The sequence below is a fragment of the Staurois parvus genome, unplaced genomic scaffold, assembly GCF_062004578.1.
Source record: "Staurois parvus isolate SC_StPar_1 unplaced genomic scaffold, SC_StPar_1.0 ptg000682l, whole genome shotgun sequence".
Lineage (NCBI taxonomy): Eukaryota > Metazoa > Chordata > Amphibia > Anura > Ranidae > Staurois > Staurois parvus.
In genome coordinates this window covers 2465794-2484382 of record NW_028318478.1, presented here as the reverse complement: position 1 = coordinate 2484382, position 18589 = coordinate 2465794, and the positions used below count along the sequence as shown (strand labels likewise).

The 18589-nt window shown below is 41.5% G+C and overlaps 1 protein-coding gene across 1 annotated transcript in view; it reads right to left on the bottom strand.

Moving 5' to 3' along the window:
• Positions 1 to 18589, bottom strand: part of LOC149447531 (long-chain fatty acid transport protein 2-like) — a 46992-nt gene that overhangs the window by 13163 nt on the left and 15240 nt on the right. Inside the window, exons 5-7 of the mRNA XM_089652405.1 lie at positions 13160 to 13354; positions 3444 to 3534; positions 1827 to 2025 (exon numbers count right to left, since the gene is read on the bottom strand). Coding sequence (XP_089508531.1) covers positions 1827 to 2025; positions 3444 to 3534; positions 13160 to 13354 — 485 coding nt within the window. The remainder of the gene's footprint in view (positions 1 to 1826; positions 2026 to 3443; positions 3535 to 13159; positions 13355 to 18589) is intronic.

The window sequence follows — 18589 nt, the reverse complement described above, 5'->3', positions numbered from 1 at the left end:
ATATGTCTCTATTAACTTTGCACATCTAGACTTTGCAACATTTGCAAGACTTTCACAACTCTTCTTTGCAGAACTGCTCAAGTTCATATTAGTCTCATCTGACCAGAACACATTTTTCCATGTGGCCTCAGAATCTTCAAGGTGCGTTTTAGCAAAGTTCAGTTGTGACTGCATGTGGCCTTTCTTGAGGAATGTCTTTTTTCTTGCAACCCTCCACATGCACACAATGACCACTCTTTGTCATGAATTCCTACAACTGCTTCAGAGTTGCTATAGGCCTCTTGGTAGCCTCTCTGACCAGTTTCCTCCTGGATCTTACATCCAGTTTTTAGCGATGTCCTGACCCAGGGAGGGTCTGTGTTGTACAAAATACCTTTCACTTCTTAATAAAAGACTCTGCTGTGCTTTTAGGCATTGACAAAGCCTTTTAAATTTTTTTGTATCCATCTCCTGACTTGTGCCTGTCCCGAACTGATCCACGAGATTTTTTGACAGATGCTCCAGGAAAGGTCTTTTCATGCTGAGCTAATCAAAATGACCACAGCTGATCACAGTTGAAAGCCACATGGCTTTGTGTGCCATTGAGAAGGTGAGAAGGAGGCTGGGCATGGTGACCGAGGACAATCTTTAAATGTGGCAGAGCCTGAGCAGCAGGGGAGTCAAGTGGAAGATGGATTGAAAGAAAGCTGTAGTATGGAGCAGGGGAGGAGAGCCTACCTACAGGCAGGATACATGAAAAGAGGACCTCCACAGGGCCAAGTCTCTTAGGGAGGACATCCTGTGCAGCAGGGAAGGAGCCAGCCCAGCAAAAGGCCTGAAAGCAGCTACCAACCCACCCTGCTGACAGGACAGGACAGTGTGAGTACTCCTATACCCCCTGAACCAGACAAAGAGAGAGGGTGGTCAGGTGCAAGACCCAACTAGTTCTCATCCGGGACTGCTTAATTGCTAGCTCTTGGAATCCCTTGCCCAGGGATACCCTCAGTACAGCTGGGTGCAGAGAAAGGATACATCTGGGGTCTGAGGTGGTACACCAAGGAGACTTAAAAAGTCTATGCTATATTTTTGCTGATCTGCATTTTTGCATAGTGTACAGTTTGTCCTCAAGTTTGCAGTTCCTTGGGCATCCCATATATCCCTAGATCCCATCCAAGTTGGTAACCCCTACATAAAAACAACTAAAAACCAGCTCAAGGACTGTTTACTGACTTCAAGTGTGCAAGTGTGAAAATTGCATGTTGCCTGGCTGTGCAGAGCTTAGGGGGGACCCAACATATCCAGCAAGCCCCGATGGGGTAGTGCCACACCTGCAATATGACAGCAGTCTCTAGCAGTCCAATGGGAAACAGTCTATGTGCAAATTACAATATAGCTGTACAGGATCCTGACATTCAGGATGAGACTATAGGTAAAGTGCAACCCTAGGCAAACATTTTTTTTTTTAAGATACCCAGGCCAGTGTTTGAAAAAAAAAAAGCACCTCTGGCTGCAATACTCACCTCCTCCACAGCATTTCCCCTGCAGTAGCTCTTCTCCTCCACACGATGCCCACAGTCTTCCAGGTTGAACGACATTCAGTGAAATACAACACTGAGGACATACAGTGTCCATGGAGCCACGCCTAAGAATGCGTCACCATGGCACCCTGCATTTACAGTGTAATGATGCAGAGATCACATCATACCAGCACCACTCTATGCATCATATTGCACATCAGCACTACTTTCTGAGACCACTCACTGCCAGGACAAGAACTGAAGAGGAAGTGCTTTAAAAGTTAAAGGCTGCGATAATTACTGAAAATGAAAATTCAGCTGATTTCTTACCGAAATGTGTCTCCTACACGGTCCTGGAAAAACAAAAAGCCTTCTCTATCCTCCATCATCAAATCTCCAGTGTTAAAGTATAAATCTCCCTTTTTAAACACATTGTGAAGTCTCTTCTTCTCACTCAAAGACGCATCCCCTGCGTACCCAATGAATGGGGTTGAAGCAGTGATTTGTGAAATCAGCAGTCCAGTTTCTCCTGGGATCAAACAATAACAGAAGTTAATCAGAGAAATAAAAAATATAAAAAATTGGAAAGGTCAGTGTCAATGGATTTGTACTAGAGCAATTACATGAAATGTTAGGAAGGATTAGGTTGGATACTGTGGGGGTTATCTACTAAAACTGGAGAGAGCTCTACATAGAAACCAATCAGCTTACAGGTTTAATTGCCAAAGCTTAATTTGACAAGCTGAAGTTAGAAGCTGATTGGCTACCATGTACAGCTGCACCAAATTCTGAGTGCACAAGTTTTAGTAAAACTCCACCTGTGAGTCATGGTATTTTCAACAGATGGTAATTTCACTTTGAAAAGCGATGAGGTTTGCAGTTGCAAGCTTTTGAGCATAGACAACCTTTTGCTTTTTAAACTTTTAATTTTGTGTTGTGGTTGATTTGAGGACAGTGGTCACTTTTTAGATGTTGTATTGTCCACTGAAAAAAGTTTTCAAAAAAATATTCAGCCTTTAGAACCACTTTAAGATATACACCACTTTATTGTGTACACCTGTTCAATTGCTTGGTAACACAAATTGCTAATCAGCCAATCACATGGCAGCAACTCAATGCATTTAGGCATCTAGATGTGGTGAGGACGACTTGCTGAAGTTTAAACCGATCATCAGAATGGGGAATGAAGGGAGACTTAAGTGACTTTGAACGTAGCATGGTTGTTGGAGCCAGACAGGCTGGTCTGAGTATTTAAAAAACGGCTGATCTACTGGAATTTTCACACACAACAATCTCTAGGGTTTACAGAGAATGGTCTGCGAAAGAGAAAATATCCAGTGAGTGGCAGTTGTGTGGATGAAAATGCCTTGTTGATGCCAGAGGACAATGGGCAGACTGGTTTGAGATGATAGAAAAGCAACAGCAACTCCAAAAAAAACACTCATTACAACCAAGGTAAGCAGAATACCATCTCTGAATGCACAACATGTCGAACCTTAAAGCAGTTGGGCTACAGCAGCAGAAGACCATACCGGGTGCCACTCCTGTCATCTAATAACAGGAAACAGAGGCTACAAATCACACAGGTTCACCAAAATCGGACAATAGAATATTGTAAAAGCATTGCCTGGTCTAGTTAGTCTCGACTTCAGCTGCGACATTCACATTGTAGAGTCAGAATTTAACGTGAACAACATGAAAGCATGGATCCATCCTGCCTTGTATCAATGGTTCATGGATGTGCAGCTGACAAATCTGCAGCAACTGTGTGATGCTATCATGTCAATATAGACCAAAATCTCTGAGGAATGTTTCCAACACCTTGTTGAGTCTATGCCACAAAGAATGAAGGCAGTTCTGAAGGCAAAAGGGAGTCCAACTACTAGCAAGGTGTACCTAACAAAGTATTAGTGTAGGTTTAAGGCAAGACCAATAAAACAAAATTACCTTTAGCTATTCTAATGCATTGTCCTGAAGCATCTCTTACTGGTTCATCCGTTTCCACATCAAACTTGATAACTTCATAGGGCCTCGTAGCCTAGAAGACAGCAGTCTACAGAATTTAATGATAAAGAAAGTCATTTATTTACTTCATGGTTTTTAGTAAATTATTAAGAGGTCAAATAATTGATAAAAATGTTTTGTATAATGCTATTTTATAGGACAATCAGGGCTGTTCACACTTGGGCTGGGTGTTTCCACAACGCGCCTGCTCTTTGTGAATGTGATTGGTACCCCAATGCGCTGTACACTAGAACAAAGCTCAATGTAGCATACCACTACACAGATAACGTGCATTGTGGTGTGATGCATTATCAGAAAGGGTCATTTACGTTTTTGATTCTTTTTGGTAAATTGGAAGCCCTTTCACAAAGAATACACTGAAATAGACAGCTAAAGCATGGATCCAGTGCATTAGCTGTAAAAAAAAAAACCACAATGTTGAAAATACCCCACTACTTGCATGTAAGTAATTATTGGCAATAGAGGTAAAGAATGACAAGGAAGCTATATAAACATTTTATATTAATAACTCAATACCAGATGAGTACATGATCTTCAGTAAATGATTACACTGAACATGAATGCCATCCTAATGAAAGAGAGCAAAGCATAGGAACCTTGCCAATTTCTGATAAAGATAAGCCCGAAGCAGGAAAAAAAAATAGGCGAAGGGCTACATGACCAGGAGGACAGGGGATACAAGGCAGGACAGGGTTAAAAACATAGATTCTTTAGAAGGGCGGCCAATTACTGTTATTGGCCAGTTTACAGAGCATAGGTAGAGCTGCTGGGGGTATACAGGGAGGAGATCCAAAGAGTGGCAAATCCCTCAGAGCATCGGATGTGAAGGAATCTTCCTGCTCTCCATTTGTTCAGTTTGTTTGGCCTTAGGGCCTTTGGCGGTTGGGATCTTTGGAGGCGTTAACATTTTCAGAACAGTTAATAGTAGTGACCCATCTAAGGTATGGCATCCTTTGCTGGATCCCAGTTAATGGGGTATTGTCTGGGAAGTGTTAACAAGTAGGTATCTTCAGAGAAGTGGGTTTGTCCCCAAGCCGGTGTTTTGTGGCTGGGGATCATTAAGTAGTAACGCAAATACACAACCTGATGTTGGTTCTCAGATGCCTCCAAAGACCGGCAACCTGTATGTTATGGTTACTGGATTATGAGTATTGTTTCTGTTTTAACCACTTGCCATATGCCTGCTGTTTATAAAACGGCAGGACGGTGGCACTCCAGGGGCGAGTTCCCGTTCATAAATGGCACCCGCCATTTCTAGCTGTGCGCGCTCCCTGGGAGCGCGCAGCACCGCGATCCGGTGCCCACTCTGTCCTCCGGACACAGTGAAACACCGATCGTCAGACGGGACCTCTGTACGAGGTTCCGATCATGTGATCACTGATAGGCCAATCAGTGATCACATGCAAAGTGGTAAGCAAGATGTCACTTGTCACTTACTACTTGTGAATTCTGTGAATGATCACAGAGGTCACATGGTACAAGGCTATTCACAACAGCCTTGTACCATGTGACAAGCTGTGACCAATCACAGCTCACTCAGTAGTTCTCAATGGCTGCAAGAATGCAGACAGAGAGAAAGAGAAATGATTGCTTTTACATCCTATATGGGTGTAAAAGCAATCACTGTAAAAAAAAAAAAAAATCTTCATCACCCCCCACAAGTAGTACAGTGTCACCATGGTGACACTGTACTGCTAGGGTGACAGTATGTAAAAAAAAAAAAAAAAAACCCCATAAATAATAATATAAAAAAAGAATAAAAATGTAAAAAAATGGCTTATTTTTTTTTTTACTTAAAAGATAACTGAATACATTTCGGCCAAGATTTATGATGAAAGATTATTTATTTGCAAAATTTTATAAGAAAAACACTTTTTTTCTAAATTTTTGGACATTTTCATTTACATAGCAAAAAAAATAAAAATCCCAGCGGTGAATAAATACCACCAAAATAAAGCTTTATCGGTCTCAAAAAAATGGTAAAAAGTCATATGGGTACAGTGTTGCATGACCGCGCAATTGTCATTCAAAGTGTGATAGCGCTGAAAGCTGAAAATTGCCCTGGACAGGAAGGGGGTAAAAGTGTCCAGACAGGAAGTGGTTAAGGAATGTTATCTTTGGTTATTTGTTAATAAATGGCCAAGCTGGCCAAAATTTTCTCCAAATTGCACCCTTAGTCATTTTTTCTTAGAATTAGTTGGGGGAGTGGTTGTCTACGGACAGGTTTAAATGACTTGGAGACATATGGGGTACCCTAGTCATGATTATACAACCTTTCTAAACCATGAAATCAGTTGTATTGTCTTATACATGTCTTGCACTAATGATTTTGTTGTACAGTGTGGTATTTAAGGTGGAATTATAGCCAAAATAAAAAATGACATATAAGATGCAGTCTGTCTGCAGCATTAAAACTTTATTTACCTGAGTTCTGCTATAACAGTTTTTTTTTTTTTTTTTTACCTGTTGCTGTCGCCAGTAGATCCTTTCTTTTTACACTTTCTATCCAGCCAACGTTTTGGTTACAAAAAGTCCGAGTGTCATCTACTAAATGGTCAGAGCAGCTGTTGATAAACCTGACTGCAACAGATGGGATGAGAGAACAGCTGCCTGTAATTCACAGGAGGGTGACCACACCTCTGCAGCACTGGAAAATGGTGGTCACCCTATTAAAGAAGGCATCAGAGAGAGCTGAAATTGTCAGGATCAACAGGTAATTTTTTAAACATTTACTCACCCCCCCCCCAAAAAAAAACAACTTGTGCAGCTACATTTACAAGGTAAAAGGGGCTTTTAACACATCTTTTCTATTTGGGTTTACATACACTTTGTAGGGTCAGTGCACTCAAAAATGTTGCATGGTGGCCTGAGTCAGCCACGACTTCTTAATTGTTTTTGAGACTAGCGCAAGTATGTCTCTGTACCATATATCCAAAGTTTGTCCCTAACAATGTAGGAGTTTTGAGGGTTCCTAATGTGTGCTGCTGCTCCGTCATCAGTCAGTCTTGGAATCCCACATAATAGATATAGTAGTATAGAGACCGGGCACGAGTACACCATTCAACATTGAATCAGCAACCCTTTATTTACCCAGTAACAGTCATAAACGGCACAGGATAAATAGTCTGATAACACTGTTCAACAAATTTTTATTTTTTGCCAGTTTTGGAAACAAAAGGATCCATTTCTTAATGAATTTCACATTCTGAGTTCAAATATAACAATGAAATTTGTCAATTGGCTCTAGTTTTTCTGTAAACGGAAAGTTTTCTACTATAGGCGTAATGACTACATAATGCACAATAATTATATAGATAGATGTCTTTCCACAAATATAAAGCAAGTGATATTGACTACATAACAAAGCCTAAATGGCATAATATATTGCATAGGATTACCAAGAAAAATTATAGCCATAAGCTAAGTTGAATCATTTTAATACTTAGGATTCTCACTAGTTTTGTCTTCAGTTTGTGTCGGTTTTGCTTCTCTTGGCTTTCCTCTTGTATTCGAGGAAAGGGCTATCTCTTACAACTGCACGTGACTACACGCTTCAGGTTCTTCCTCACTTGACTCAACCACAAAGGATTCTGGTGCTTTAGGAATTGGTAGCCCCTCTCCATGAGGAGCTGGACGTATTGCCGATGGAATATTTGGATAGTGCACAGATAACTTTTTCTTCTTATTTAGCCCTTTTACAATTGGAGGCACCATACAAAAGTAACAATTACTAACATGATCTGTTGGCTCTCTCCAAATCATTGGCACAGCGAAAGGCATAGATGCCTTTTTTCCATTCAACCATTGCTCCAGTGCCGTCCCACAAGAATTGCAGCATATATGTGGTGCCCAGCTCTTGCCCTGGTCTCCTATCTTGCAGCCAAAATACAAGTTGTAGGCTTTCTTAATCATTCCTGTTATCCTCCTTTTTTGTGAGATAAAAGTTATTTCACTGCAGATATAGCAGAAATTATCTGCTTTATTCACACAAGTTCGAGGCATTACTGAGTAGCCTATATAAGCATAAAACGAAATGTAAAGACGCTGTCCAACTCCAATCAGCTACAGATACTGCAGCTTTTATGCAGTGAAGTGATGCAATTAAAGGCTAATATTGCATCATCTCAGTATACATGCAATTTTCTATTGGTCACTAGTATCAATTGCGCAATATGCAGCTGAAGTTGCATCATAATTTTGAATGGTTTACGTCATTAGATGGGTGAATATATCATGGAAACTAGAGCCAATCAACATTTTTTAGGGTCATTTTCGTTTTCAGCACCCCAAAATTATGTAAGATTAGCTAATTTTATGCCCAAAACTTTTTACCTGTTGAACAGTGTAATCGCTGTGTACCTTTTTTTATCATTAGTACACATAGACACTGAACCTAGCTGATCCAAGGGGCTGGGTACCATGTGATCACTGTGACTGGTCTTCACATTGACCACATGGTATTGGTTTTTTCTAGTGTTGATCTCTCCCTTTCCACTTACAATAGGACAGGGGTCTCCAAACTTTCTAAACAAAGGGTCAGTTTACTATCCTTCAGACCTAAGGGGGACCAGACTGTGGCCAGTGGGAGTAGAAAATGGCTTGGTGTAAGTGGGAGGAAACAATGCCCCATCATTGGTGTTAGAGGGAGGAATAGTGTCCCATCATTGGTGTCAGTGAGAGGAATAGTGCTCCATTGTTGCTGTCAGTGGGAAGAATTGTGTCCCATCGTTGGTGTCACCACTGGTGTCATTAGGAGTTATTGTGTCCCATTATTGGTGTCATTGGGAGGAATTGTGCCTCATTGTTGGTGTCATTAGGAATAATTGTGCGCCTTTCCTGGTGTCAGTGGGAAGAATTATGCCCCTTTGTTGGAGTTAGTGGATGGAATAGTGGAGAGAGATTGATTACTTGTGAATGGGGACAGAATGAATGGAGCAGCAGCTGCAGATTAATTTCTGTTTCAGTGACACAGTGATTGTTTTTATTAACTCTTTCATTCCCCCTCCTCTCCTGCACATACTTTTCTCCATGTCTCCATGGGACTTGTATATTAACCGCTTCCCGACCGCCCTATAGCAGAAGTACTGCTACAGGGCGGCAGGGATGCACAAAATTACGAATATAAATGTGATTTTTGTTTTCCCGGGTAGGGGGCGCGCGTTCCCTACCCATGCTGCAATTGGCTCCTCAGCATGCCAATCACCGGGTCCCAGGCAAAAGATTCTTAGTCAGGACTCGGTGATCGTCAGCAGAGCCGACAGGGGAGAGGCAGGGCCGGACTGACTATTTGGAAACTCGGGTACTGCCCAAAGGCCCGGGTCAGTAGGGGGCCCTATGAGATGCCTCTGGTACCTTTTTCATAGGCTTTTTTGAGTTTGGGCAAGGACACAGGAGCCCCATGATCCCCTATTGCCCGGGGGCCCCATGAGTTGTCAGTCCGCCCCTGGGGAGAGGTCTGTATGTAAACAACACAGATCTCTCCCCTGTCAGCATGAACAGCAGAGCAATACAAAGCAGCTTGTTTCCCCAGTAAAACACACACACAGCACGCAGTGATCACCCCAGATGTTAACCCCTTCCTTACCAGTGTCATTAGTACAGTGTCAGTGCTTTTTAATAGCACTGATCACTGTATTAGTGTCACTGGGGATGTCAGTGTCAGTTAGTCAGTTCCCCCCCAGTGTCAGAATGCCCACCGCAGTCCTGCAATAAGTTGCTGATTGCCACCATCACTAGAAAAAAAAAATTCTAGTATATATATACCACCATTTGTAGACACTGTAGCAGAATACATTTTGGTCTAAATTTATGAAGAAATTGATACTGTTTTTACTGGATATGTTATATAGCAAAAACTCAAAAATATTGTTTTTCTTCAAAATTGTCAGTCTTTTTTTGTTTATAGCGCAAAAAATAAAAAACCGCACAGGTGATCAAATACCACCGAAAGAAAGCTCTATTTGTGGGGAAAAGACATAAACTTAATTTGGGTGCAGCATTGCATGACTGTGCAATTGTCAGTTAAATTAACGCAGCGCCGCATCACAAAAAATGGCCTGGTCAGGAAGCGGGGTAAATTCTCTGGAGGGCAAGTGGTTAACCCTTCACTTCCCTTATCCTGCACCTCTGAACAACTGTAACCCCTTCATCTCCATCCTCCTACAGTATGTGACCAGTGCATTAACCCTTTCACTTCCTACTTCCTCTGTGTATGACCTGTACATTAATGTATCAATTGCACTATTTTCTGTTCTGTTCTGTGCTTAACCGTTTCCCGACCACCTTATAGCAAAAATACTGCTACTGTATATATATGTGATTTTGCATTTCCAGGTAGGGAGTACACGCATGCCTTACCCACGCTGCCATTTCGCTGCCACGGCTGTCAATTACTGGGTTCCCGGCCGGTCATTACTAGTGATTACCGAGGATCTCTGACAGGGAGGAGGGCAGTTCTCCTCCCTGTCAGTTTAGGCACTCTGCTTTGGATGGTTGTGCACAGCCATCCAAAGCAGTGTGCTTATGCAGGCCATAGACGGTTCGTTTATCGGCTGATTTTTCGTCTGAAAGAATAATCGGCTGATTTTCACACTGTTAGTGGGGCAATGGCATCGGTCGATTTTCACGGTTCCTCCTCATTTCTTTTATTGGTTATGCTGGAAAATTCGTGAAAAATTGCCGATTTTCACAATCATTGGTGACAACATCAGTTTACAGAACAACTGAGGTTTCATTTTTCGGATGAAAAATCGGTCGATAAACAAACCGTCTATGGCCTGCATTACAGTAAGTATTACAGACACTACCCCAATGTAAAATACTCCCAGCACACAGTTAACCCTTTGATCGCCCCTCATGTTAACCCCTTCCTGCCCAGTGCCAATACAGATCACTGTATTGGTGTCACTGGGGATGTCAGTGACACCAAGTCAGTTTCCCTCAGTGTCAGAATGTCCACAGCAGTCCCGCTATAAGTCGCTGATCACCGCCATTACTAGTAAAAATATTTTTTTTTAAAATTCCAGTATCTATACCACCATTTGTAAACGCTGTAACTTTCACGTAAACCAATTAATTTACACGTATTGGGATATTTTTTAGCAAAGACATGTAGCAGAATACATTATGGCCTAAATTTATGATGAAATTTAATTTTTTTTTTTTTACTGGACATGTTTAACAGCAAAAAGTAAAAAATATTTTTTTCTCAAAATTTCAGTCTTTTTTTTTTATAGTGCAAAAATAAAAAACGCACAGGCGATCAAATACCACCGAAAGAAAGCTCAATTTGTGGGAAAAAAACATGTAAATTTCATTTGGGCGCAGTGTTGCATGACCACGCAATTGTCAGTTAAAGTAATGCAGCGCCGTAACGCAGAAAATGGCCTGGTCAGGAAGGGGGGTAAATCCTCAGGAGGGCAAGTGGTTAATCCCCCCAGTACTGGCATATTTCTTCCTTTCCAAAAAGTTATGGTTAAAAAAAATTAGATCACCTTGAGGTGTCTAATTTCACAAAAAGGGTAATTTTGGGGTTTTTCATACTATTCTGTCAATTTTATTTAAACAGAAAGTAAGGGAAACAGCTTTTCCAAAATGTTTGTGCTTTTTTTTTTTTCATAGTAAAAAAATAAAACCCAGCAGTTATTAAATGCCACCAAAAGAAAGCACTGTCTCAAATAATTGATATAAAACTCATTTAATACAGTGTTGCATAATGGAGTAATTATCATTGAAACTATCCCATTGCTGAAAATGTAAAAATGATCGGTTAAGAAGGGATAGTAAAGGCTGGTATTCAAGTGGTTAAAGTGAACCCACAGGCTCATATTAAGGAGACAATATTACAAACATAACCTGGTGGGGAGGCTGAGGGCTGGAGCTGTGTGACACTGGATTATAGCAGCAAGATAGGTACAGTTACAAGAAAAAGTATGTGAACCCCTTGGGATTATGTGGAGTTTTGCATGAATTGGGCATAAAATGTGCTCTGAACGTCATCTAAGTCACAACAATAGAAGAACACAGTCTGCTGAACATAATACTACACAAACATTAGATGTTGCCATGGTTTAATTGCACATAACATGTAAACATTCACAGTGCAGGGAGAAAAAAAGTATGTGAACCTTTGGACTTAATAACTGGTTGACGCTCCTTTGGCAGCAATAACCTCAACTAAACGTTTCCTGTAGTTGCAGATCAGACCTGCACAACGATCTGGAGTTATTTTGGACCACTCCTCTTCACAAAACTGTTTCAGCGTAGCAATATTCTTGGGATGTCTGGTGTGAATTGCTCTCTTAAGGTCATGCCACAGCATTTCAATCGGGTTGAGGTCAGGACTCTGACTGGGCCACTTCAGAAGGCGTATTCTGTGCTGTTGCAGCCATTGTTTTGTTGAATTACTTGTATGCTTTGGGTCATTGTCCTGTTGCATCACCCATACTCTGCGGAGCTTCAGTTGGCGGACAGATGGTCGTACGTTTTCCTGCAAAATGTCTTAATAAACTCTGGAATTCATTTTCCCATCAATGACAACAATCCGTCCAGGCCCTGAGGCAGCAAAGCAGCCCCAAACCATGATGCTCCCTCCGCCATGTTTTACAGTGGGGATGAGGTTTTGATGTTGGTGCGCTGTGCCTTTTTTTTCTCCACACATAGTGTTGTGTGTTCTTCCCAAACAACTCAATCTTGGTTTCATCTGTCCACAGTATATTTTGCCAGTAGTGCTGTGGAAAATCCAGGTGTTCTTTTGCAAACTTCAAACGTGCTGCAATATTCTTTTTGGACAGCAATGGCTTCCTGCGTGGTGTCCTCCCATGTACTCCATTCTTGTTTAATGTTTTCTTATTGTAGATGTGTCAACAAAAATGTTAGCATGTGCCAGAGATTTCTGCAGGTCTTTAGCTGACACTCTAGGATTCTTCTTTACCTCATGCAGCATTCTGCGCTGTGCTCTTGCAGTCATTTTTACAGGACGACCACGCCTAGGGAGAGTAGCAACAGTGCTAAACTTTCTCCATTTGTAGACACATGAACATCAAGGCTTTTGGAGGTTCTTTTGTAACCCTTTCCAGCTTCATGCAAGTCAACAATTCTTGATCGTAGGTCTTCTGAGAGCTCTTTTCTGCGAGGCATGGTTCACATCAGACAGTGCTTCTTGAAACCAGTAAACCCAAAACAGGTGTGTGTTTTTTAAGGGCAGGACAGCTGTCAGCAACACATCCAATATCATCACACTGATTGGAGTCAAGGTTGGCTCACTCCTGGCTCCAATTAGCTCTGGGAGAAGTCATTAAGCTAGGGCCTCACATACTTTTTCCTCCCTGCACTCTGAATGTTTACATGTTATGTGCAATTAAACCATGGCAACATCTAATGTTTGTGTAGTATTATGTTCAGCAGACTGTGTTCTTCTATTGTTGTGACTTAGATGACGTTCAGAGCACATTTTATGCCCAATTCATGCAAAACTCCACGTAATCCCAAGGGGTTCACATACTTTTTCTTGCAACTGTATACAGTAATACATTGCAGGGTTGATTCGTTTTCTGCATTATTAGAGTATTAAAAACATTAGAAATGCTGACATTGACAGAGAGGAGTACCTAGAAAATGTTTTTTCTTTGCTTTCTCACCTTTAAGAAGCGGTTGCTTCTCCCAGCTGCTCCTATTTTTCCCGTGTAGTTGAAAAATAAACTATTTCCCTCTGTTGCTGCATAGAATTCACAGATTTTGATGGGACCAAACCGACTGATGAACTCTTTCCAGACATCGGCCCTGACACCATTCCCTAAAGCAGTCCGGACATGGTGATCCTTGTCATTGTCTTTCTAAGAAACATACAAGGTATAATCATTTTTACATTTCTTTCGATTTTAACCTTCCAGGCGAAATGCTAAGGCCTAGATCACATTGGCATTGAAAGCAGGCGTTTTTTAATGCTCCTCAGACGCCTATGCAAATGATACTATGGACAGCACACAGTAATGGTCACATTATCAAAACATAAAGTGTTAGTGTCGCGTCACAAAACTGAAGCTTTATGTCGAGTCGAGGTGTTTGAAGCCTTCCCATTCAAGTCTATGGTGATGTTCCACAAATGCGCTGGCAAGCGTTTGCGAGGTGTTTGCAGTGCAGTTGTGGCGTGTTAATATCATTACAGTTTATTATAGGTATTTGTGGTGTGGGTTTAACGCTTCTAAAATGCCAGTCTAACCCCCACACTGCAGCTCATTAATGCCTGTCTAATGCCCATACTAACGCTGTAGGAGCTACATAGTTACATAGTTAGTCTGGCTGAAAAAGAGACAAAAGTCCATCCAGTTCAAATAATAATAACAAAAAGTTACAATCCTATACCCACAGTTGATCCAGAGGAAGGCAAAAAACCCAGCAAAGCATAATCCAATTTGCCCCTGCAGGGGAAAAATTCCTTCCTGATCCCCCAAGAGGCAATCTGATATTCCATGGATCAACATTACTATAAATAGTAACCAGTTCTATTCTGTGTAGCTAGGAAAGAATCCAGGCCATTTTTAAAGCCATCCACTGAGCTGGCCAGAACCAACTCTTGAGGTAGTCTATTCCACATTTTCACAGCTCTTACTGTGAAGAAATCTTTCTGTATTTGGACATGAAATTTCTTTTCCTCCAGACATAAAGAGTGCCCCCTTGTCCTCTGTGATGACCTCAGGGTGAATAGATCTACACCGTGTTCACTATATGAACCACTGATGTATTTATACATATTGATCATATGCCCCCTTAATCTCCTCTTCTCAAGAAAGAATAAATTCAGTTCCTCTAATCTTTCCTCATAGCTGATCTCCTCCATGCCTCTTATTAGTTTGGTAGCCCTTCTCTTTATTTCTCCAGTTCCCCAATGTTCTTTTTGTGAATTGGTGGCCAAAACTGATCTGCATATTCCAGATGAGGTGTTACTAATGATTTGTACCGGAGTAATATGATATCTCTCTCTGGGGTCTATACTTATTTTAATACAAGAGAGGATTTTCCTAACTTTGGAAACCGCAGCTTGGCATTGCATGCCATTATTAAGCTTGTGATCTACCAGAACTCCCAGATCCTTCTCCACCATTGATTGCCCCAGTTGTACTCCCCCTAGGAACGTTTGTTAACAGTTAGAAATTCAAGTCTGAACAAACCCTAACATATTCATGCTAACAGTTATAATAATAATCATTATTATTATACAGTTTTTATATAGCACCAAAGGGTTTGCTCAGCGCTGTACAATAGCAAGGGGGACAGAACATGAGACAAGACAGTAACAATACAATTAAATTTATAACCTCTTCCACTTCAAACCCCTCAAAAAGTCATACTTTCTCCCTAGAAAGTATAATAATCATATATTCTAACCTTTTTGTGATGCAATAATCATACAATTAAACCTTAAAGTGTCATATACTGTATATAATCACCAAAAACCCTCATAAATTGTCCAAAAAGAAAAAAAGAAAATCCAACGAAAAGTCCAGTGTTCAAAAAAGTCCCAGATTTCCAAACTTTATCATCCAATAAGAAGAATTGAATCCTATTCCATCCCGTGATAACCTCAAAAGAAAAAATATATAGATACTCTAGTGTATTACCCTTATATAAAAGAATATTCACTCCGTGCAAAAACACAACCTATAAAATGTGCAAAAACTTTTAAGATTAAATTAATAATTAATTAATAATTATATATAGTGCACATATCAACTACAGATTAAACTGTGAGCACTCCGTGAACACTGCAACACTGTGCAACCACCAACACCAATAGTATTACATACTATTACCCTCTGTATATATATAATCAGCTCATCAGCATTTAAATCAGAGATCTTCCATTTCCTCTTCAAAGATATTTTCCAAGGTCCTCAAAAGACAAGAAGGGTCTCAAGACTCACATTCAAAGTATAGGGAAAATTTTAATAGCCACTTACATTTAAAATTCCAAAATTCCAGCTCCAAACATGGCTCCTATGCAAGATCTAACAAACAAATGCAGTAAGCCATGTGTGAACAACCAACAAAATGGCCACGGCGACACTTCCGGTCTGCGTACGTGCGCCTTGACGTCACACCCCTAAAGGAGCTGTCATTTTTTAATGCAGGTTAGAAAGAGAAGGCAAACATCTTCCTGGTAGCTCTGGATATATTTTGGATTCCAGTTCTAAGTTAAAAATGTAATTTTTGTAGTCAGATGCCGGCTATATCATAGGGACATTTACAGATGAGACTGTGATTAATCCTTTTCCCCCTAGTGCCCAGCACTGGAACTGCTACATCACCTCCTGTTATCAGAGTGGATCCAGTTCTTCTGACAGCAGATGATCCTGGGACCTGTAGTCCTATAGCCAATACACACTGTATTCCTGAGTGCTGACTGAACTACAACTACCAGAAAGCTGGTGAATGAGAATGAAACTGGGAAAGCAGATATAGTCTACTGCAAGGAACTGGCTTGCTCTCTTGGTGTGGTATTCAAAGGGGAACTGTCATTCTCCTCCAGAGACAAATTGCTGGCCTACTGCTGTGGGAGTCTGCACATCAGTTCAGTACAGAGGTGACACCAATCACCACACCGAGATCAGCTTCTCTGCATCAGGACTGTCACTTTCCGGTCTTCACACAGCCATCTCTTCTCACTGTACTGACAGGCAAAAAGTCTGAGATCTCAGGGAACCCCTGAAGAAAATTTTCAGATCTACAGCTCATGGAACATTGGATCTGATCAGCGAGCTGTAGATTTAACAACAATTAACAAACAAATGCAGAGCAGTGCAGGGAAGCTGTTGTAACATGCCTTTTCTTGATCCCCACTAGCTCTCCGCCAGGGGTGGACTGACAACTCTTGGGGCCACTGGGCAATAGGGGATCATTGAGCCCGTGTCCTTGCCCAAACTCAAAAAAGCCTATTAAAAAGGTACCAGGGGCATCTCATGGGGCCCCCTACTGACCCTGGGCCCTCAGGCAGTGCCCGAGTTTCCAAATGGTCAGTCCGCCCCTGCTCTCCACTCATCCGTCCCAGGTGATATTACATTTAACATCCTGGGACAGACAGAAGAGGAGGACCTGTGGGGAAGAGTGCAGTAAAGAACAGTATGCTTCCCTGCACAGCTCTGCAAATCCATAACACAGGGTTTCTCACATGGGGTTGCACCACAGATCAGTATTGTGGCTGATGTAAATCCACTGAATGTTGTTTTTAATACACAATGACAGTGCGCATTGATACTTGATGCCTCCTCTGTAATTGTGGTTCCTCTGAACTCAGAGGGTGGCATCAAGTGGAGAGCAGAGAGTGGGAACAGGTGGCTTGATCAGGAGGTGACATCCTGTGTATGGCCGCAGCAGTGAATGCAGGCTGTGGAAGGAGGGAGCAGAGAGTGGGAGCACATGGGTTAATGTAGCAGGAGGTGACATCCAGTGTATGGCAGTGCTGAATGAAGACTGCAGGGGCACATGGCTGGATGAGACTGAATGTAGCAGGAGGTGAGATCATAATATGTTATGTACAGTTATGGTATAACATATACCTAATATGATCTCACCTCCTCCTACATTCAGTCTCATCCAACTGTGCATTCCCCCTCTCTGTAGTCTGCATCACTGCTGACAAACACTGGATGTCACCTCCTGTTTTAGCTATGTTCTCCTCTCTGCTCAATCTCCAGTCTGTATTGTCTGATGCCCTACACACATAGTGCTCCAACTTTCTCTGCCTCCTTCTGCACCCTCTTCCCTGTATGCTGCCTAGTATCTCTACAGAGTCAAGAGATCTCACCTAGTGATCCAGTCGTGGGCTCGCATGTAGGGCTCCCTCCCACCGTCTTGTGATCAGCTCTGCCATAGAAAGTAACACCTCCCCTTTCAGCTCCCGCTCTGTGCAGTACTCCCGGTGCCTCCCTCTGAGTTCACAGAACCTGGAACTACAGAGGAGATTTCAGGTATCAATGCGCTCTGACAGTACTGACTGTCAGAGCGCATTAAGAACACTACTGGAAACAACATTGGGCAGTATACATCCGCCACAATGTTTATTTGCGGTGGAACCCCTGGGGAACTCTCACAGAACCCCGGTTGAGAAACACTGTTCTAGAGACCGCATGCAGACACCTTTACATCTCAGTTACCAGGATATCTTTGGTTTGAGCAGCACCACAGCCCAAATCTGTTTAACTTCATTAAATTACCACTAATCATTAATGTTTATGGTCTCCACCATTGCTAGCAGAGGACAAAGAATACTACCATATCAGGAACTTTAAACATCACAAGACTCAAGTTGCAATCTCTACTTAGAGGGACCTGTTCTCTTATAAAGCCATTGTTTTTCAAATTAGGGTACTTCTAGGGATATCTATTTATTCCAGTGTATACATTTACATAGTTCTCTGCAACCCCATTGTGGCGACAGTTGCTCACAAGGAGCTGATAAGTCAACAAGCCTTTTCTTCCCCCTCTTACTGCTGGTGTTGCAATTAAATAATTAAAGCTTACTACTGTATAATTTGTTCAATGTTGCTAATTGATTACTTGTATTTCACCCGTGTTCTGCTTTTATGCATTAACTATGGTTGTATATTCTAAACCCAATATTCCTGTGGCCTACTCTTTTGAACAATATAGAGATGTTACTAAATAACTGTGTCTATTGCATTATTATTCTATACTGTGGAAATATGTCTGAACCCAGAGTGTTAGAGGTGTCAGGAGGCTTTGAAGGTCAGGGCAACCACTGTAAACAAGCATTATTAAGCGGCCCCTATGGAGGTAGCGCTACACATTTTTTAATGGAGAGCTATAGTATGAACAGACGACATATTACCACACATAAATTATGATGTTTGTTTAGCAGATACTGATTCTACTCTTTATCAAAGTACTAAGGTAGGCATTTCCAGGAAAACATTGGCTATCTTTCCAAGTTACCACTAACAGGCCTCCTGCCTATAGAATTGTTAGTTTGGGCTCTGTTCCTTGAGGGAACCATAAGTTACCAGTCCATATGCACCTGGATACAATACTTCACCCTGATTCTCCTCTGGTCA